Source organism: Hetaerina americana, unplaced genomic scaffold (genome assembly GCF_022747635.1).
Source record: "Hetaerina americana unplaced genomic scaffold, ioHetAmer1.1.p SCAF_5, whole genome shotgun sequence".
Lineage (NCBI taxonomy): Eukaryota > Metazoa > Arthropoda > Insecta > Odonata > Calopterygidae > Hetaerina > Hetaerina americana.
The window spans coordinates 54922880-54945565 of NW_027287095.1; the positions used below are offsets into that span (position 1 = coordinate 54922880).

The 22686-nt window shown below is 38.6% G+C and overlaps 1 protein-coding gene across 5 annotated transcripts in view; it reads left to right on the forward strand.

Annotated features, from left to right (window-relative positions):
* LOC139694042 (protein FAM184A-like) overlaps window positions 1-22686 on the forward strand; it is a 392188-nt gene that overhangs the window by 117135 nt on the left and 252367 nt on the right. For all 5 annotated transcript variants that reach the window (XM_071592452.1, XM_071592450.1, XM_071592448.1 and 2 more), the window contains exon 6: window positions 838-951. In XM_071592452.1, coding sequence (XP_071448553.1) covers window positions 838-951 — 114 coding nt within the window. The remainder of the gene's footprint in view (window positions 1-837; window positions 952-22686) is intronic.

Below are 22686 nucleotides of genomic sequence, written 5' to 3' on the forward strand. Positions count from 1 at the left end.
CCTCAGTTGACGTCAATGCGAGGCCATGTGTAAACCAGTGGGGGGAGGGGGTCACTTGTGGACGGAGATGATCACAGACGGGATGGGCTGGATTATAAGCCTCTGGGGAAACCGGTGGAAGTGGAGTACTCAAACGGTGTTGTGCCGCGTTACGACGTCGGGACTCCGGGTATGGCGCCCCTCTCGTAGAACTCCAGTAACGACAGGCTCATTGCCTTTCCTCCTAAGCCAGGAGAATGATTGTGTGAATCCTGATTGGACTCTTATACCCTTGGGATTAACACCGGCAGTCTCCCGAGGGAGAAGGCCATTCTAAACTCGGCGATGGTGAAAGTCTACTACAGACAGAAATGATTACCAAACATAGAAGCGTTGCTACGGAGCACGATGAAAGGCCCGAACACAATGGAGTTAATCGATCAGATAGCTTAAAAATTTCCTCTTTTCATGCTCATTATTCGTTTAAATCATCGGGAAGTAATCCTTCAATTGACGGGGAAATTTTTATCCTTTACGATACCTCCCTGCAAGTGCAAGGAACGATAACAGTGTTGATTCTAATCCCTCAAAGTAAATTGTTGCAAGATACGGAGCAATAGAAATGAATAAATTAGGGGGAACCATTTGCACACGCTCTTAAAATAGCCGCCCCGTACATTAGCTTACAAAGGTGTCACACCAAAAGATACATATACATGTTGTCTTATTCCCATCCATAATCACGCTCCTGAGCGCGTTGCCCATGGGTGTAGTTGACTGAATGGCGGTGGGTGATTGTAGCACGTTCTTTAATACGTTAATTAAATAAATGTCTAATCTATATCATCTTATCCTCAGGTGGGAGGCTGTGGCCAAGGAGGAGAGGAGTAAGCTGGAAGCTCAGCTGGAGAGAGCCAAGGCTGCCAAGGAGGACGCGGAGAAACTCCTATCTCAACAGCTTCAGGCGGAGTCGTGAGTACAAATAGTTTGCTTTATTCTTTAGTGGTGCTAGTGATCAATGCTTAGTTTAGATGATCGATGTTTAGTTTTCAAATGTGGTTCCCAAGAATATTTTTTTATGGCGCTGGGAGGGAAAAAAGAAAATGTGTAAGCCGTTATCGCTTCAATGTTTTGTATACCCGACCGGTATCTCTGCCGCCGTTGATCGGAATTCATTCGGGTATCAGATCTCCATCTGTGGTGTACTCCATGTACAGTCAAAAGAAAAAGAAGATACATAGAAGTAATAGCCTTTAAATTTGGGAAGTGTTCCGCTTTGGAAAATGGATTTGATCTCTCTCGTTTGATCACCAATCGTTTTTGAAAATTACGACTACATATCCAGAAAATGGGCAGTTATTAAACAAATGGTAGATTTTCCACCTTTTTAAATATATGGAGTGAAATTTAATGTTGAGGTAATTAATGTTAATAATGTGAATTAGGTAATGTTAATTAATGAGTGACAGGTCGTTTTTTGTTAAAGCAGGGAAAATGAAATCGATATCGCTTTTTCGTAGAAGTGAAATGAGTTCAAAGTTAGGATAGTTTTTACCATTCAAGACCAAAAATTATTGTCAGGCGGTCGAACAGGTTCTCACGTGTTTGAAATGTTTTCAGTACCTATATTTGGTCTGGCCCTAAGTTATGGTCGCTAACAAATTTCGACTAAAACGATTACCTAATGGCGAAGATTTATAATTTGTTTTGTTGTTTACCGAGAGAATAGAAATGTTTCAGCCAGATCTCCCCAACTAAAATACAATAAGAATTTATGCATGTAATTTTATGATTTATTCAATTATAAAGAACGTATACTCCAATTTAAGTTTAAAAATGGGCTTTTAACCGTCAGCAGGTACTTCGTTAATGTATGTGTATTTTCAATGTGTGCTTACCCAAAATTAGATCATTACAAGGTGTATTGTATGAATAATAATAATGATAATAAGGTACTATCTGAATTCACTCATGAACACTCCCATCGTGATTATTTCTGTGTGCGTGTGCGCATATGCGGCATGTCGCCGTATAGTTTTACTCAAGATCATAATTACTTCCTAAAATTGAAACCAGGTACATTTTCATTTAGGTAATATATTTACTTCTGGCGAACTAAAAGTGCTATAAAATGAAGTTCATCGAAAACCAATGCAAAAAAAGTAAGGTTTTTTGTACGAAACATGATAAATCTCCAACCAATCGCATCAGAGTTCAGAAATCGACAGGTATCGACAAAATCTCGCTCCCTATCGGAAGACGCGATAATATTCGGGTAGTGATTCGCGATGCGATTTTGGACCGCTCTAAGTTGATCGACCAGCGGGAGTGTATGCTATAAACTCGTATTCATACTCAGTGATAACCTGATGGGATCTGAAATATCGTTTTTTTTGTGTCTACTCTGCATCTTTTGTTTATGTGTACTTTTTTAGTCTTGCTTTTTTGCTAACTGACTTTTGTGCAGAAACTCTTCTGTTTCCCTTCACACATACAGTTACCAAGTGCAGCGTTTTCATTCCCGCAAGGTTAACCAATACAAACGGCATCATAATCATTGAATGAAATTTTATAAATCACGGAATATCCGAGCAGATCACGTTATTCTTACTTAACTTTGCTTCGGATTTTCCAATGCTATGACTATTTTTGAAGAACTGATTTTTTTCATGTTTCATGCGACCGCGTCAAATTAGATCAGTTTTATCCACTGTGATTATCACTATTTCCCAATTCTCCTCTCCATGGAGAATTAAGGAGCTTGACCGGACGCAATTATAAATCCTGTTGCACAGCAAAAAAGGAATAACAAATACACAGCCCCATCTCACTCTGCCTTCACAAACATATAAGCACGTTTCTGTTCTCCCCACCGTTATTCCTGTGCACATATTCAATCTTGAAGCGGGCTCGAAATTTTTATAGTCTATAGGATTGATTACCTGACAAATTTCTACTGAATTCAATTCAATTCAATTTATTCATTCAATATGCATAGAATTATGCATGGCTTTGTCAAAAAAGGTTTACACTTCATATCAATAAAAAAACATTATGCAAAATATCAAAACAATATGAAAAATGCAAATACATACAGTTTACAACTTTTTTGGGATTGACAAATTTCAATTATACATTTAAAATGGTATGCATTAGAAAATCATCTACACTATAGAATAAGTTACATGAAAGTAGTTTTTTCACGGCACACTTGAATTTAAAGGATCTTTTGCTATTTTTAATATAAGCAGGCAATTTATTGTACATAAGTATTCCCTGATGATCTATCCCTTTAATCGTTTTATTTACTCTGTGCTGACTTACATGGAATGCATTTTGGCTTCTCGCATTATGACTATGAAGGTCACAATTTTTAATAAACATGTCTTGATTTTTGTTAATAAGAGACACTGTTTCAAGAATGTATATACAAGGAAGAGATAAGATTTCTAGTTTTTCAAAAATAGGTTTACTGGGAGCTCTATTATTAGAATTAGTAATTATGCGAATAATTTTTTTTGCATTTTAAATAATTTTGGAAGGAAGATAGAGGAGCCCCAAAAGGGGATACCATAATTGAGAAATGACTGCACATAGCCAAAATATATAGTTCTCAATACCTAAATGCAAATGGTTTCCTTGGGTACACGGAATGCATAACAGATTTATGCCAGTTTTTGAGTTAATTTATTAATATGTTCCTCCCATGTAAGATTAGAGTCAATCCAAATACCTAAAAACTTTGTTACCTTTAGTTCTTTTATGGGGCAACTGTTAATTATTGGATTAAAATTTATTAACTTCTTCTTGAGGTTGAAGTTTAAATAATGGGTTTTACTAACATTTAAAGATAGCTTATTGTCAGTGAGCCAGTTCATCAAATTGTGAGTAGTTTCTGTTACCTCGTTCATTGACTGAATGGGATCATGGTTATTAAAAATTAAGTTAGTATCATCAGCAAATGGTATTGTATTGGAGAGTAGTAAATTTTCAGGTAAATCATTTATGAAGACTAAAAATAGTAGTGGTCCAAGAATGGAGCCCTGCGGAACTCCACAAATAACAGAAGTTGTACTTGATACAGATGAATTCATTTCAATATATTGTGACCTATCAGATAAATATGATTTAAACCAGTCCTTTGCATTGCCTCTTATACCATATGTTTCTAATTTTTTAAAAAGAATTCCATGGTTAACTGTATCAAAAGCTTTTTTTAGATCAATAAAAATCCCTGCAACATGAATATTACTATCTAAGGCATTCCATATATTCCTTGTAAATGAGAAAAGGGCATCATTAATGGACTTATTCCTTCTGAAGCCAAATTGATGATTGTCAATGACAGAGGATTTATCGAAAAAGGAATACAATCTCAGATACATGACCTTCTCCAAAATTTTGGAGAAACGTGAAAGTAAGGAAATTGGTCTATAATTCTCAATGTTTTCCTTCTGTCCTTTTTTAAACAGAGCTTTAATTTTTGCAATTTTAAATTTGGAGGGGAATTTACCAGCACTTAGGTGTCAAACGGTAATATTATAATTTATTCATAGCAATGAGACGTATTGGGGTAAAAAAGAAATGCGAATGATTTTTACAATTGTTTTAACTTTAATAACTCTTTTGCCTAAATATATCTAAATCTCGTCTGCGCCCAAAAAGGGCCACTGATACATTGAGGTTGGCAATTTAGACGATCGCTAACCAAGCAGATTTTAATAGGAATAATTACCAATTGTTCATGATTATCAATTGTTTTGTTAATATCTCAGCCCGATGAACTGGCCATCCCTGTAAAGAGGCTCAAATAATCATATTTTTTACAATCAATTCAACAAATAGTTTGATAAAAATAAATTTTCTCGAACATATATGAAATCAAATTGAATTTCAAAAATAATTTTTTGAATAGCTGTACGGTTTACTTAGTGTTTTTAGTAATGTAATAACCGAAGAAGAAACGAAGTGAACGAATTGAATTATATCGATTTCCTACGGAGGTGCTGCGACTCGGTTTTTCCACGAATTTTTTAATCCCATCGCAAGTGGAAGGCGGCGAGGCTCTTTCGTCCTTCGAAATGACGATAGGGATATACTGTATAAGGTAAAGCGCACAGGTGAAGCGCCTCCGAGGGCATGATAGAGAGCCGATTCGAAGACCGCAAACGAGGCGTAATCAGCTAACCGTCCTTCAATTTTCCCGCGCTCACCCACACCCAACCGCATTTTGTTCCTCAAATGATTCGGGGGGCGAGTGGTAATCAAATCCACGACGAGGATAAAAGAGGGTTATAAGGGCGGAAATGATGTCCCCATAAGAGGAAGCACTTTTGGATAAGTTTTGCACTTTGCCCTACGGCTTGCCGAGTGAGGAAGAAGTGTGCCCACCCATTCAGTTCAATGATGGTCGAGACGAGTCGTGTATTGTGGAAGGCATATTGGTGCTTCACAAAATGCCTTATGGTTTCGATTTGTCTGTACACCCGTGGAGAAACAATAATCTATATTTCTGAAAGGAGATAGATGCATAAAATTCTATGGGAAAATAAAAATAAAACGATCAGAATATATAGAATTTAAAACCCTTTTATTAAATTTTGACCGATTTCAGGGAAATTGCTCACTACATCCATGATTATGTGTCTTCATATATATATATATATATATATATATATATATATATATATATATATATATATATATATATATATATAAAACACTTTTTGAAAGTCTCACGGACGTGAATAATAATGTATAACACTTAGCACTAGTGGACACAGACAAAAACACAGAAACACACAAAAAAAGAGACTCACTATTTTTGTGTGTTTCTGTGTTTTTGTCTGTGTCCACTAGTGCTAAGTGTTATACATTATATATATATATAATATATTATATATATATATATATATATATATATATATATATATATATATATATATATATAAGTAACACGGAAGTGTTGAATAACAAACTTTGACACACACAAACAATATAAGAACACAAAAAAAGATCACTCACGCGTTATTTCTTGATCATTTCGACGGAATTCAATTCCGTCTTCATCGGAAGAAATAGCAGTAATGACTCAAAGTAATGACTGTAATGAAAGTAATGACTGAAAATAGAAGTCATTACTTCTATTTCTTCCGATGAAGATGGAGTTGAATTCATTCGAAATGATCAAGAAATAACGCGTGAGTGATCTTTTTATGTATTCTTATATTGTTTGTTGCTGTCAAAGTTATATATATATATATATATATATATGTATGTATATATACATATATATATGTGTATATATATATATATGTATATATATATACATATATATATATATATGTATATATATATATATTCATTCATTCATTCACATGGAATAAGGAAAAGAGATAACTGATAAAATCTCTTAGGCCCCTCATTCCATGCAAACTCTGGGCTTAGTTTTAAATGCAAATATTCATTCCAAAATATCTCTATTTAAAATATTTCTATGCATTAGCAGCAAAGATCGCAATTTCTATCGGCCCTAAAATATCCAACAACTTCAATTTTGTAAAAATGGTGAAATCATAACCTTTGTAACATTTTTTATGCAAGATGTTCTTGATTTGAATGATATTATTTCTAAAGATAAATGTATTTACATCATGACATAAACTGTCCCTCATGAGAACTAACACAAGGACATTCGTGGTTTAGGCCTCTACACTGATGAAATGCATAAAGATTAATGAGCTTCGATATGACATCAGTTGGGTGTTTTGTCCCATATCTCCTTTAAAAGCAATCCAGGTTTATCTGTAAAGAATCCAGGTGTGTAGTTACCTCTCTGTTATAAAATAGACGAAATTTCCTTCGGTTTATTGCTTGAAAAATATTTGTTAACGTACACAATATATCCCGCTATCGATATTTTGCCTCAATTTCCAATATCTTCCCAAGTTTTTACCACCATCACTTTGTTTGGCCATCTTTCGGGATTGAATGCAACGCCAAGCATCTCCAGTCGGAGGGGGTTGGAGATGGGAGACGAAATTGGAGGCAATCGGTTGGATGAAAATTGACGTCACGCGAAAGAATGGGGGATGGACCCGGTCCCCTTTCAGTCCCTCTCGGCTCCCTCCGGCGCAATCGGAGAAATCAAACCGATTGAACGGGCCATTTCCAACGTCGAAACTAAAAAAAAAAAAGAGGAAGATAGATCCCTCCAACGGGTCAGTTCGTTTAATCTTCACTATCCCGGTCAAAATCCTGTGAGGATAAAAATGCTCTTACTCGAGCACGGGCACTGACTAAGTCGATTACAAACCATTCTCTGTGACTCCCTCAGCTACCGGTTATCCGAATCAGTCCATTAGCTGACGCAACCAAACTGAGTTTGAGCGATGGGTTTGTTAACTTGCCAGTCAACAATATTCTCAACGTTATCACAACATGTACCGAAGTACTTAAGTACCCAAGGATTACGTGTTCGTCTGTTCGTCTGTCGGAGTCTTGCGAAGGTTACGTACATATCATGTCGGAGAAAGAATTAGGGGATCTTTGTGGTGTGCCCTTTACTAATTACTATAGCATTGATAAACCAATTTTTTGAGTCGTGATAGTCTAATAGGTAAGGTGTACCGACCAAGGGGTTCAGTGTTCAGAAGTTACCACGTCGCACTCTTTCTCTCATCCTTTCGAAGATTTCCGTTTTATTATACTGTACACTGACTGTCTATGAGACACAAACTCTTTGTAGATAATGTATTTTGAGTCATACAAAACGATAAACATAGCAATAATTATATTTCGGACAGAGTGGTGTTCAAAGGAAAGGGAAATTTCTACCTACCTTCTTTTGAATGTGCGAATTTCACGCGCCTGAAGACAGTTTGGAATTCCTAAATCCTCACCCATCAAAACCGACCTACGGGTTGATTATTGAGGATGGACCATATGAACATAAATACGTATCCGAGAGTATTCCTTCTAAACGTCTTTTTGCAAAGCTACTGATATCCTGCAAGGACAAATTGAATTGGACCCATGGACCGTTCAATTTTTACGCATTCGCGAATGGTTGCGCAATAGGTTAGAGGCAGTTCTCACTCACTGCGTTGATTGGAAAAGGCGAAATCAACTTCATTTCTTTCCTGTTAATTCGGGAAATTATATTGCTCCATCACTCGAAACATAAAGTCAAACTATTTGGGAACCACAGTCTTAAGGTTTTTTAATTGATCTTGTGAGTAGCGTCTGAATTCAGGAACGACCGGGTTTTGATCCAAAAACCGGAACATCGCATTTTAAGACTCCCACATCTTGAATAAGCGTTATAAATGGTGGTTGAGTCCATACGGTACACAAAGGTAGGGTAGGAGAAGTTAATCGGGAAGTCAAGGGCATTCTGGACGGGTAAAAAGAGAAAAGAAAGATATACAGTTATCAATTTCAGATGAAGAGTAACAAATGTTATAAATAATTTAAAATTAAAGTCGTAGATGGTCTTATTTTTTAATATTAAATGATAACTTCAACATCGGATTTTGCGCTGATTAGTATTTCTGATAGCAAATGACTGGTTCAATTTGACTTAATTGTATATCACTAAATTAACTTGACCGATTTCATTTATTAATAATACTCATGTTAAAATCTTGAAGGTACCCTATTACAAATATCAGTTATTTAATTCTAATTTTCTTATCTACTTATTCATCTTCCTAGAGCAGAGCCTCAGGGGAGAAATGAAACAGGCTATCTTTGTGTGAGGCAATAATCAAATAAGTTGGTACGCTAATTCAGAAAACTAACCTCGAGTTCCCTGTCTTTTTCGTGTACTACTTCAGTAAGAGTTGTATTAACAGGTAATAGATACCCTTTAGGTGAAAGGGGCTGACATAAAAATAATCAATTAGGCCTTTGGGAGATAATAATGAACTCCGTTCGATGAATGAAAATTTTTGATTGATAAGTTTTTCCTCGTCATCGCATTAGGGAGTCCGTATCAAGGAAATGGACACATAATATGCGGAATTATGAAATCATCTCGTTTTTAAATTTTTTAAATATTTTTAAAGGCCCCCAATACCCATACCCGGTCAAATGAAACGTAGGCGATGCATATATGTAATCGAATCGAAAACATTTCAGAAGGCTTTCTAAAAACCTTTATCACAACAGTGCTAAGGACGGAAATCCGTAATTGCCTTTCAAAAACATGATCATCGCACCATTTAATCCCCCATTCATTACTTGCGCATAATTTATGTGGAATTACTTTTGCCGACACAGCCGATTACACTTAGTTTTGTCTGTTTCATCGATCGTTGATGCTCCATCACTTTAATCTCCTTAATTGCTTCGGGAGAAGCTGATCGACAACAATTCATTTTTCACAAATTCTTCACTCATATTACAGACAAAAGAATTCTCTACAATTTTGTAAGTTTATTTATGGCATTGCAGTGTTTTCCCTAATTTGCGGATTACAAAAATTCCACGAAGTAACGACTGAAACGGTTTTATATTCATTAAGTAAATCAAAAGTTTATTTGATCTCAGATTAGCGTATTGATCTGGTGAGTAGCCTGCTTATCCAGCATTTACATATAATTGCGAAGAGTTATATAGTTCAACAATAACAGCCGCTATTGCAGAACAAATAGCTATTCTATGTCTGAATACTTTTTCTTGCTTGCAACGTAGAAGAGGGGAGATCGTCCCTCTATTATTTACTCAATTTTAGACTACAGAAACGGTCCTTTTTATCCAATGAATCGCACGACGCATTGATCAATTCAGGGTTATTAATATAAGTTTTTGTTAAAAAATACTCCAAGCAAAAGGTCCCCCGTGAATCAGTATTTATCAATTGCGATGTCACCGGAAAATCTTTCACTGATATATATATAATATATATTATATATATATATATATATATATTATTTTTTGCGGATAAATGGAAAGACTTTATATGAGTCTGTAACCAGGTATTAAACAACTAAGCAATAAACGTAATGCTCATAAGTCTCATATTTCACGTTATACTTTCCCAGCAAGATTTTTTTAAGGAAATGACGAACGATGGGGCTCGCGCATATGGATTTCTCGTTCAACGCGACAAAAAATAAATATTCTCCAGCGTTACTCCTGTCTTTCGAATCGCCTCAATATGATAAAACCATGTATCTCCCCCAGGATTTTCAGAATATTTGGAGGTCCTAATGTCGTGACAAATTTGCTAAGCTACTCGTATTAAATATCGTAGACTGATGACACATCCGTTTCCTTTTCCTATTTTCTTTCACATATTACTCAATTTCCTTAGCTTTTGAATATGGATGCATTCATTTTATAGAAGTAGCAAATTTTGCAAAAAGTTATATCTTCGATAGCTTCTTTGCATCACTGCACGAAGTACTGAAAGAGAGGAAAATAGGCTGGATGCCATCGAGCAAGCAGCAAAGGTGCGTTAAAAAATATATGAGGGTCATCCGGAAAGTAGTACCCGTTCGTGCCGCATGAAGTGCTGACGACGCGAGTAGCCGCTGGACGAGGTCAGATAGCTTCAGTGGCTTGTCTGCCTTCTCTGAGCCAAGTTGCGTGACGCTAGCATTGCCTGTGTTGTTTCTGTGATTGTTTACAATGTTTAAAAAAATTGAGAACGCCGCCAGTTGTGAAGTGAGGGCAGTGATTAAATTCCTCAATGCAAGAAACGTTCGCCCATGTGATATTCATCGCCAATTAAAGGAGGTGTATGGAGACAATGTAATGGACGAGTCGTCTGTTCGGCGGTGGTGTCGCAACTTCAACATGGGGAGGGGGAACACACACGACGATGAGCGTTCGGAGAGACCGTCTGTCATTACAGACCAACTGGTGAGCTCAGTTGACGAATTCGTGAGGAACGATCGGCGCGTCACAATTGATGACATCTGTGAGCATTTTCCCAATGTTTCTCGAACAATTGTTCATGAAATTGTTAAACACCATCTGCATTATGCAAAAATTTGTGCAAGATGGGTCCCTCGCGTATCTCAATGAGCTGGCGGCGAAGGACTATGCAGCAGGAATACAGAAACTTGTCACACGTTATGACAAATGCCTTAATTTGCTTGGAGATTATGTTGAGAAGTAGTTTAAAGTATCCTCTTTCAAATAAAATTTTTTATGTTTGTTAATATTTACTTTTGTCTTTTTATTTCACGAACGGGTACTACTTTCCGGATGACCCTCGTATATTCCCAGTTTTGAAAACGATTACTTTTCAGACACTCATTAAAGTTATGTATTTAAATTTTTTGGTGATGAGGATTCCAAGGTTTCATCCAAGGTTCAATTCTAAGGTGAGAACTTTGTTGCATTCTGTTGCCACAGAGCTGAAGGATAGAATGATTCAACTAGAGTCGGTGAAGGCGAATTACCCAAGAAAATCTTCCATCTTTTTCTTTTCCCGTTTAAAATATGTTGACAGTCATAAACATACACTAGCAATGGCATGCGTAGCAGCACGTTAAAAGTTCAGTCAACATAAAAACGTTAAGGCAGCGTAAAAAAGTCAAGTAAATGAAAGTGTGTACTGCATGTTTCCTGATCACAAATACCTTTCAAAAATAAGATCAATGTCACTATTTTATCAGGTAACGTTTTATAATCAGAACCTGACAAAAAGAGTAGGGAGAACACTGAAATTTTGAGAAAGATTCTATTAAAATTAGGGATCGTCGGGGATGTTTCCAAGTACTCATTAAACTTAGATTTTCAACAGCTGTGTTTCGGCGAATCCAGGAAAAAACTTTTTTGAAATTAAAAATCTGCGCGAAAAATATACCAGCATATAATGGGTTTCTGGTGCTCGGGCCGAAAAGATTATGGAAACATTTGATTCGAACCGTGGAAAATAAATGTGTAATAATAATTTAAACAATACGTTAACAACAGATTCTACTCAGAGATCAGGTGATTCTAAGAACGCAGCGCTGCAAATTGGACGCCTAACCGTGCTCTCTCCGATCATTACCAAAATCATCATGCCCCTTTGCACAAACAGAAGGATAAATTTTAAGTTCAAAACAAAATGAATACCTAAAGAAAACATTTCATCAACTTTTTCGAAGCCCTTTACAGCGTGGGACTGTTCCCATTTGCGGCATTAACGAGGTATTACTTTAGGTGTTTACCGAAGCCATGTTTTTAAAACCTTTGAATTGGGGTCATTCACCCCGCCCGTAACATTAAATCATAAAAATAACACCCTTGGCGTGAAAATGAAACGGAACGTGCATGGAGCCCACAAATAAACCTCAAATGAAATGCGGTCAATGATTTGCCTCCGTCATGTACACCTGCGTCAATTCGACTGGTTTAGCGCGCCCGGCGAGAGGGTTGCCGGCTAATGGGAAATTCGCGGAACTTGGTATCACGGGCGTTCCCGGAATCTCGTTCCCTCGGCCCATCCTCTCCGTCCAAGGCTACTTCAAATCCGCTGTTTGGGTCCCGTGATAATTGTATCGCGGATGGGGAGGTCGATGGGACGTTAACGAGCGCTCCGTGGAACTCACTCACACACCAGAGTACGCCCCACTTCAAAGAATCCTGGATTCGCTTCGAAGCAGAATATAGGCAACCGCACGTTTCCCGAATTGCATGTTAATCAGATCTGGTCCAGTGTTTTCGCTTAGGCCCAAAAGAGAGCGGAAAATTTTAGGCCTCCCGAGAGTCCTCGGGAGGCCTAAAATTACTGAACGTGCGAACTTTTTTTCACTTATTTCGCCGTGGTTTAAATTTAGAAGAGTTTTTTTTAAGTTTAGTTTTGGTTTTCCGTCGAAACAACGAGAAGAGAGGGACATATTGCACACATGTTCAAAAATCTGAGAAATATTTTTTTTTATCAGGCTGGCGCGAAAGATAGGTTTTCGTGTCATCACGTGCATTAATTCATTTTCCAAAAAACTGCGGGAGATGCGGCGACAGTAATTTTTTACGGAGTCATCCGCTAATATGCATTACAATGCAACAATTTCACTGTGTAAAAGTCATTCCAAAAGTTTATTTAAAAAGTCGGGGTTTAATAGGACGCCTCGATAGCTTAACTGGCTAAAGCAATCGGCCGGATATCGAGGGATCTGGGTTCGAATACCGGTCAAGGCGAATGATTTTTGCGCTCTGAAATTGTTGCATTTGAACTCATATATGAACTTACAGGTATAACTCGAACTTATAATGAATGTGTACTGTATCTGCTCGCACTTTATTAGGTTGTACCGTGCAGTTGAGAACAGCATGACAGCAATAGACTGGGTTTTGCGCTCAGTCGTCAGGGTTCAGGCAATAAATTGGAAGTTTGTAGTCAGGCTTCACTCGCACCACCGAGGTCAAGGGCCTATTAACGAGACTGGACTAATACTCATAAAAGTCATTGTGACTCATTGTATTTTGTGGCAATAGTTTTCATAGATCATATTGAAATCGTAATATACAAAAAATAGTAATTAACATTGTTCTTTTAACAAAAACCAGGTTTCATTATTTTGGCAATTTAGTGTAGAAAATACTTCATGAAATCCATGATGGAATATAATTCTACAGGGTTCGTCCGGAAAATAAGTGTACTGAGCTCAGGAAAAAAAAATTATTACACTTTTACATATCTTAAGCTAATATTCCTCAAAATAGGACCCTTGTGAGTCGATACACTTGTTCCAGCGGCGTTCCCATTCCTGGAACGCTCCCGCGAAGGCATCATCGGGAACCTCTCGAAGACTCGTCGTCGACCTCTTCTCTGCCCTCCACGAACATCTTGTGCCACCGAAAGATCATGTTTCTGGACATGGCTGACTCCCCGTAAGCCTGGTTAATCATACCGACAGTTTCGGTAGACGATTTCCCAAGCTTTACCGCAAATTTGATGGAATAACGCTGCTTCGGCATCGCGTTCCGTGACGTGGGTCGAGCGTGGAGGTTCGCGTTAACAGAGCTCCTCAATACACCACAGCTCAGAGCCGACTGCCTTTTTCAGCGTCGCTTGCCAACATACCCCCCTCCAATCGCAGCCCGTCAGATCGCAGCCCAGGAGTCAGTACACTTATTTTCCGGACGAACCCTGTACAAAATCAACTCAATTCACATGTCAAGTTATTTAGTTACACTATTAAACATTGCCGATATTATACAGAATCGTATACACATGGTAATTTCATGCCCTATCTTGAGGAATCTATTCATGTTCATTTATCGCCTGATTATGAGATCTTACGACGTAACTCAAAAGACCCGAGCTCTGAGTCTGCCAACTTCCCTGATAACTAGCAACTAGTTTTAAACTAAATTTTTCTGTGAGGAATAACGCAGGTTTTGGGCAATAATTCAATTCTTCTATATAGTTTAAAATATACAACTTGTACTTCAAAGTTGAATAATAATATATGTATGTTAATATAGTAACAATGAAATATATCTTTCAATAGATCTAAATAGACAATATTTTTTTCCTTTTGAGTTGAATGGCTTGTAAGACGATAATTTTCCTGATTGAAGACGTATTGAATAGTTTGAGGCGTCACTTTGCGGAAGCGATTCATATCGGAAAAGAAAATACTTTGTTCTTCCACACATATTTTATTATTCACAACCTAGGTTTTTACTTTCAAAGTGATCTGATGATGACTTTGTCAGTCGAAACCTAGATCGTGAATAATAAAATATATGTGGAAGAACAAAGTATTTTCTTTTCCGATAAAGATATGTAATTAGGAAGAAATTTAATCTCTGGTCATCTTACGCCCTTAAGCACGCAGCTCGTATGGTTGTCTCACATACTTGGTCCTTCAAGGATATTAATCTTATTTCCTCACCTTCTCCACCAAAAATTCTATTTTCTTAGTTTAGCATTGTGTTGATAAGTTTGTGTCCCTCCGGTAAGATGTGGCGTTAATGAAGCAAAGATTGGCCATTCCTAAAATTGGTACATCTTATGATGACCTACCTCTTTTTTCTTCAGCAATTCGATTCTTTTCTCGGATGATATGGAATAAATTTGCCTTTGTATACTGGTATCTTCTGAAAGCCTTTTCTATTTTGTGAATTACTTTCAGCTGACATAAATGTTCCCCGTCAAATTAATCCAAGCATTCCAATATTAGATTCCCATTTATCCAGATTTTGCTTTAATTAATGAGAAAATAATAAGTTATTGCCTTGAAATTAATCTTCTACTTTAAAAATGCATTTTACAATTGGCAAATCTTGCATTTTTGAAGGCAATGGAGGAACGCTTATACGTATCCTATAGCTTGTACGAGTAAAGCAGTCGGCTATTTCCCTGGTTAAAAAATAGTTTTTACGGAATACAGAGTACATTTCAACATAAAAGGTTGTCTATTTGTAAAATTAAATCCATTCATTCGATGATGACGACAATTATTTCAAAACATTTAAATTTTTTAGGTGTTTTAAATACGTGCAATTTATGCATAGCAGTAGGCTTCTATCAAACCAGTTGTGGAGTTTTAAGCTAGGAATTTCATTTTTAAATGTAGAAATACAAATTTCAGAAAGTTAATTTAAGGTTAGCGTTTCTCTACCTTTTCCACCGCTGGGGTGATAAGAACACCCTGCTATACGCCAGCTTGGTGGCTTGCGATATATTTTCCAGGTAATTGATCTCTCATCTCCGTGCAACAGTTTTGTTTTAATTTATCGCAAAGAAACTACATTTAGAATAACACAACGGAAACGCCGTATTCATCGTCGACGAATTCTAGACAAACTGGTATTTTTCAAAGATCCCCTCCCCTAGAGTGACGGCATGCATAAAGCAAAGAGGGCGGAAGTTTAAAAAAAACGCGAGATATTTTTATATGCCAGAAAAGCGGAACTCCGCACTTTCGATTTGAAATAGAAGGCCTTGACCGGAGTCATCAAATGATAAGATCAAACTCCCAGACACTCCGTGAAGAAGTGAATCCGTTAATGGACCACATCCTTGCAGCAAGCACTCACTCCAGAAATACCAAGTCGTAAAATATTTTGCGTCATATTGCAGCGGAATCCTTTTCCACGGGTGGCAAACACTTATGAAGGATGCCGGTCATGACTCCTCTGCCTCAAATCGCGATACGTATACACACACAAAGAGCAGGAGCGCTGCTATTGAGGCCAAACAGGTGCAGCGGCTGGTAATAAAAGAAACTGCGCAGAAGAAGAGAGTGTTTGGAGGCAAAACAGCTTCTTTGCACTACGGACGAGGGGAAGAGAGCAGGTTTTGACGTACTGGAGTGAATACATACTAGAAGCGATAAAGAGTGTCTCAATCAAGATCAGTAGTTTATTGTCTGCGTTATGGATGAAATAAGGAATGCTCTGTCAGTGGAGGGTTCCCATCAAATAATTGAACTCCATAATATTTCAAATTAAGTAGTAATAATGTGTATTTCCTTGTTGATATACCAGTATATTCGCGGAAATCGGATAAGGCAGAATGAAGCAACACTAGATAATACATGAAAAATTATTTCTGCAAATAATTGCGCATAAATTGAGGGTAGATACATTAACGGGCGAATAAAAGCAAATCCAGAATTCGGTACATATTGATATTCCACCGTAAATGTCACACAACCTGTAATTTTTCGGGTGTTAAATCGACCTCCCTGGGGAACCATAGGTGACACAGGGAAAGGAACTGGCCCCCCTTCCCGATGGGTGAAATTCGCGCGCCGTTGGGTTTAGTACTAGCTAAGCTGTGGTGATTTTAATGCAACCGTAGTATTTAGAAGAGGCGACCGACAGCTAAGGTCATATTGCGCCATTAGGGATGGATGGGAAAGGATGGGTGGAGAGGAACCGGGCGTCGGCATTAGCCTATTCTACGGACCCCTCGGCGCCTACGGAAGGCGCCCAGGGGTCCGCAGTTTAACGTCCTATCCAACGGACGGCGCACGTACTCAAAGTACTCTCCACGAAGCACTTAAAGTAGGGATTGGAACACCACTGAAAAATATCTGCCGCACTTGGGATTCAAACCCGGGGCCTCTCGGTGGGTGGCCAGTGTATTAGCCACCGCACCATCCCGATACCCGTGATATTAATACTTGCATATATATTCACATGGAGAGATGTAAGAAAAAGGGATAGGAAATCACATAGGAGACAAACACAGGATTGGTGGGTGTCGTCAAGCAATCCTCTGTTTATCTTTTATTTGTGTTCCTATCCCTTTTCCACTACATGTAGATGTGACATTGGACGTCGACGTGACATTAACGTCTATATTGATGTAGACCTCGATATTGTCGACAACTGCAACAATTACACTGACATGTTCTCTGATATCAGTCAGGGAGGTGGTAATGTTGGATAGAGTTGCTGCAGTCGCAGTTACACGGGGAGTAGTGGTGCAGCGAATTCATTTGCATCATTAACCATTGGTGGCTAATTTGGTAGATGTATGATTTCCAGGGAATGGGAAAAGGGGGGAGAAAAACACGACGCCGACATTAGCCTACTCTTAACAAAAGGCGCCAAGGGGATCAATCAGCTTAACATTCCATCCGACGAACCGTACTATACCTTAAGTGCTCTCCAAATGGCACCTAAGTATGCATTGGGATAGCGCTAAAATATTCTGCCAGCGTCGGAATTGGGGACATCGAGCACTGACTTTTGGGAGGTGGAGTTGTCGGCGTTTCGGACGTATCTCCTAGTAGTCCTTAATTAAGCACTCGTAGCAATTAGCACCAAGGGGTCAAATGCACGCCATTACAAGAAACAAGCTGTAGTATTGTATGAGAGGGGGTTTAGTGGACATAATTGAGATTTTTTTCAATTTCACAACTATCGCCTCCATTCCTCCTTTGGTTTTCGATATTCTCCACCATTCCAGAATAAATGATTTAGTCACTTCAAATGATCATGTCACTTCTAATGTTAACAAATGAGATCTTCATCAAATGACTTCAAACTTAAATTCCTGACAAGAACTGAACGAATATTTGAGATGACAGGGGAACTCATTGTCCACCGATATATTATATTGGGCTGCGCTAAGCAGTCTTGAGTAATATGGACAGAACATGATCAAATTCACTCATATTTCATCTCGCAGCGTTAAATCGAATATCAAACATTTCGTGTTTGTTTCTACGGATTACCAAGTTTTCATAGAAATTTTGCATTAATTAAATCCGAGTGTGTGACTTATTATTTTTCGTTTCATTTAGAAAACAGGTCAAGTGACCCAAATAACATCAAAGGCAAACTAAAATAATAAAAATAATACTCAAGTGTAAAACAAAATTCAAAGGGTATTTAATCTTTCACCATCGCAAGAGAAGATAGTCCAAAATCATTGTCTCCCCCCGAATGACTTATTCCCTCACCATTCCTTCAAGGCATACTGATGACCACACGTTATTTCATAAAATTTTACTAAATATCTTTCCCTTTCCTCTCCCATATCCTCCCGTATCCCCTACACTTCCAACCTGCCGATCGCACCCCATGCCATACACTTTTTTGGTGGATCGCAGAGTTTTTATGTCGATGTCGATGATTGCGTTCAACGGACGACTCTGTAATTTAGCTTCTATAATTTCTCTATGAAAAAATGTAACCATCTCGGAAGTGTTGTGGACAAAGACGGTCAGAGAAATATGAAAGTAAGAAAAATAATTACCCAAGGAAAAGAAACTCTCACCAGGACAAGAGTTAATGATGATGATGGACGTTGGGTAAGTATGTTAAGAAAAGCCTCGTTAAAACTTCGATATGAGGCGTACTTATGTACGGCGCGGAAATACTATATGGTCACTGAAGCAGGAGGATAGACGTAGACTGGAGGCTATTGAAATGTGGGTGTGGAGAAGAATGGAGAAGGTGAAATGGACCGAGAAGAAAACAAATGAGGAAGTACTTGGTATGGTGGCGTAAAATGGAGGTTTTTGAAATGTGGATGCAGATATATATGTTAAAGGAAAAGTGGTCGAAAAGGAAAACAAATTAAGGACTAGGCATGACCTGAGAGGCGAGAGTCCAAAGGAGACAGAAAAGTGGGTGCAGAGAATTTTAAATGGGGTTGAAATGTTGAAGACTGTAATAGAGGGGATAACGTCACGCTGGAGAGGCAGGGGAAGGAAAAGGATGGAGTGTGTTGGACGAAATGAAAAGAGATAGAACAAATACGCGAAATTGAGAGCGGCTTTGATGTAGTGCGGGGTTTCAGGTTACGCCCCGTTAGACGAAGCTAAGAAATGTGGCGGTTTACACTCAATGTTCATCCAAAACCTACCTTAAACGTCGGACTGCCTATGACTAAGGATGAAACAATTGGGCGCAATCGCGCAAATTTAGGTCCTGCAAGATTGATTTCAGGTGGAGGGTTACCGAGGACTAGAGAAGAGACACGAAGAGAGAGAAAGAGAGAGGAGAGGACACTGTTAAGAATCGAATTACGTCGGTCGAGTGGGCCAGGTGGCATGATAGGTGCACCAGGGCGGGAGGGCCATTAAATTATGATGTTTTTGAGCGAGAAGTTAGAGTGAGCGTGCACCTTAGAGTTAGAGGCTGCAGTGCGGCGGGTCAACAAGAGTCCCGCGGGAGTTAGAAGGATGAAGGGGTTGCGGATGAGAAACAGGAAAGCGCTGGTGTGCGTGTGTGTGTTTGAGCATGAACGACGCGTGGAGAGGAGATTGAGTGGGGTTGGGGGTGGTTGGTCGAGACGGAGTATGGTGAGTGGGCGGTTGAGACAAGAGAATAGAGGCAAACAACGGGCTTTATTGCGGGGCTAAATTGAGAGACCGTCGGAGGAGAGAGGAGGGGGTGGGAGGACGAGGGAACGGGGGTGTGGAACGCTTTCTATTAAACCCATAAAATAAAATTTTGGGAGCGACGTGGACGGAAGTTTTTTAAAAACGGGTGGAAATAAAAAAAATTGAGAATTTGGAGGGAAAGTATGGGGGATGGAAATGTGGACGAGGGGGCGTGAAGGAGAAAGGAAAAGAGAGAGAGAGAGAGAAAGAGAAAGTGGAGGGAAAGAAGGACGAGTTAAGAGAGTATTAATGGAATTCAGACGAAAAGAGGCGTGAGGAGTTTGCGAGGGAGCGAATAGAGTCAGAGAGGGGAAACGAACGGCTTGGGGAGGGCGAAAGTGAGCTTCACCTCGAGAGCGTTCAAGTTATGAGGGATTCCCATCTGACGACAATGGGGTGAAGTCCCTGTGCCAAATAAAATCCAATATTACCATCTCTCGTTTATGAAGATAGCGTTGCACAATCACATTAAGTGTTGTACGGTTTTTAAATTTTATAAAAGGCGCTCAAAATGTATTTGAAAAGAACATTTAGTCATGTATTAAGATGGTAGCAAATGCTTCACTCAAGCTTCAAATTCCCTTGACGTTAATCAATTTTGGTTTCATTCATTACAAGGTTATCAACAATTCACGATTACTTTTTCACGGGCCGGGACTCTTATTTGTTTATCGTATCGCATAAACTTCCTCTTGTTTCCCTTCGTCATTCCCTCTTTAATTTCTTTCTACAGCCTTCGCTGTTGTCAGCCAAAACAAAAAGTAAATATAAGATTTCCATCAGAGCCAGAGGCTTACGTTAGCGTATTTCAAGCTCTTAATTTTGTGAGTTCTCCATTTGATATTAAAGTTTAATGTTTTATGTGATTTCAAAGGTGGTGATATTGATAACTAGCTTCATGAGCGTTAATGCAAATAGGTTGCAGACGATGCGGATGTGTCGGTTCAATGTGTGAATGGTGTCTCTCTTTTGATTTACGGATTTTAAGGGAGCAATAAAACTCACATTGGTAACTAAGCGTAAGTTGGGGGCCCACCAATCGAGGCTATCTAATGATATCATCATCAGTATTTTAATCCTAGGATTGGTTCATCACAGCCACTACATTCTCCTCTATTTGAATCCAAGTTTGCATATTGTGGGGAGAATAATTTTGTGGTTTCCCGTTGCCTTCCACATCGCAGTACTGCGGCCGTACCGTAAACTTCACTCTTGCCCGCAGCTGTGGCCACTGATGCCGGGCCGACCTACTCGGTCTGCGCCGCCAGAGCCTAATGATGAAACCGATGCCTTTCACCATTCGTTCAGAGTAACTTTTTAGTAAAAATATTTTTTTTCTCGTTGCCTCGTTCCGAAACACCGTTATTGTCTTTTTTCTATTAATGTGTGGTTGCCTCGTTCCGAAAATTATTAACAAACATTTTATGAGCTAAAAAATGTCCGCCGATCATAGGAATCAAACCAACGACCTTCGGCTACATAGGCAGATACGCTGCCTCTGGTCTACCCCCGCTTCTACCCTTGGTCAACCCGCGAAGTTCTGATCGATATAAATCGCACCACTTGAAATTAAAGACATGGTTTTTGAGAGCCATTGATCGTGATAGGAACTTACGACCCTCCAATAAAAAGTCGAATTATCCACCAAACGAACTGCCACGCCACTGGAAAAATATTTAAAAAGTGTTTTCTTTGGAAATGAAATTTCTCTCCATAAGTTTTGAACTTTGACGCTAGAAAGGCAGTTACTTGGCAAAAAATTAGCAATAAAACGACTGATGACTAAACAAAGTAACGATGATAACTTAGAGATCGAATGTTTCACCAGTTTTTCTATGCAATGCCATGTGTTAGCCATTGTTCATGAATGTTTTAGATACGTAATCGCGGTGACCATTTGATTATTAGTTTGACTGATCTTAGGTGAACTAGGTGTTTGGCATGTTTCTCTGCAAAGGCGACGAATTGACAATTCCTAAAGAACAGGTCAATGGATCGTGAGTGGGAAGGGGAGAGAGATGGGACAGGAATAATGGATCAAGAAAAGAAACCTGCGCTATGCATTTGAAGGAAACGAGATGCTGAGGTGTTTTATGGTGGTGCATGTACATAAATGGGGTTGGGAAAATAAATCGCCATCAATTTTTCCCCATCCCAAGTTTTTATTTCACGCGGCCAAGATTCGGCGTCGCGAATGATGATGATGATGACGTCGTGTCGCAGCCATGGAAAAAATAATGAAATGGCAATAAATATTTAGAGATAGAAAGATACCCTCGGCAGAAAACGGATACTAAGTCATTTCCTCCTCTCGTTCGAAAATAACGGGAAGTCGCATTCATCCTTTGGCGAGTAAGAAATTGCTACGGTTGCTTTCTCTCTCTCCCTCACTCACTTAGATAGATGCGTGGTCTGGGAAAACTATTCCTGAATGAAAATTTTGGAGGTTTCCCAGATGCTCCAATCAGACCCACGTCATTAAGGGACACGCGAATGCATTAAATGAGACCTATTTATAATCCGTCGATTTTCCATCACGTGTGAAATGGTTTAAACTCGATTATTGAGTTTGTTGAATTTTGTAAAACAGTTGGGGTCGATAATATAAACTTTTCATGACTAAAATTTGTGTTCTTTCAAAATCATACGCCGGACGTATCTTTATTAATTTTATCTTTAGCGAACTTTTTGTTTTATGATTTCCAATATTTGGAGAACGTGTTTTTAAGGAAGTGCAGTGCAGTACAGCGTAGATTTAAAGAATCATTTGGTCGGAGTAGAAACTAATATGTGATAGCATGTCAGTGAAACGTTAATATGCCCACAAACGTTCGATATCTATTTTTTCCTGTTTTATAACTGGGTCCGTCGATTTTACAGTAGGATTACAACTGCAACGAAATTTGGGAAC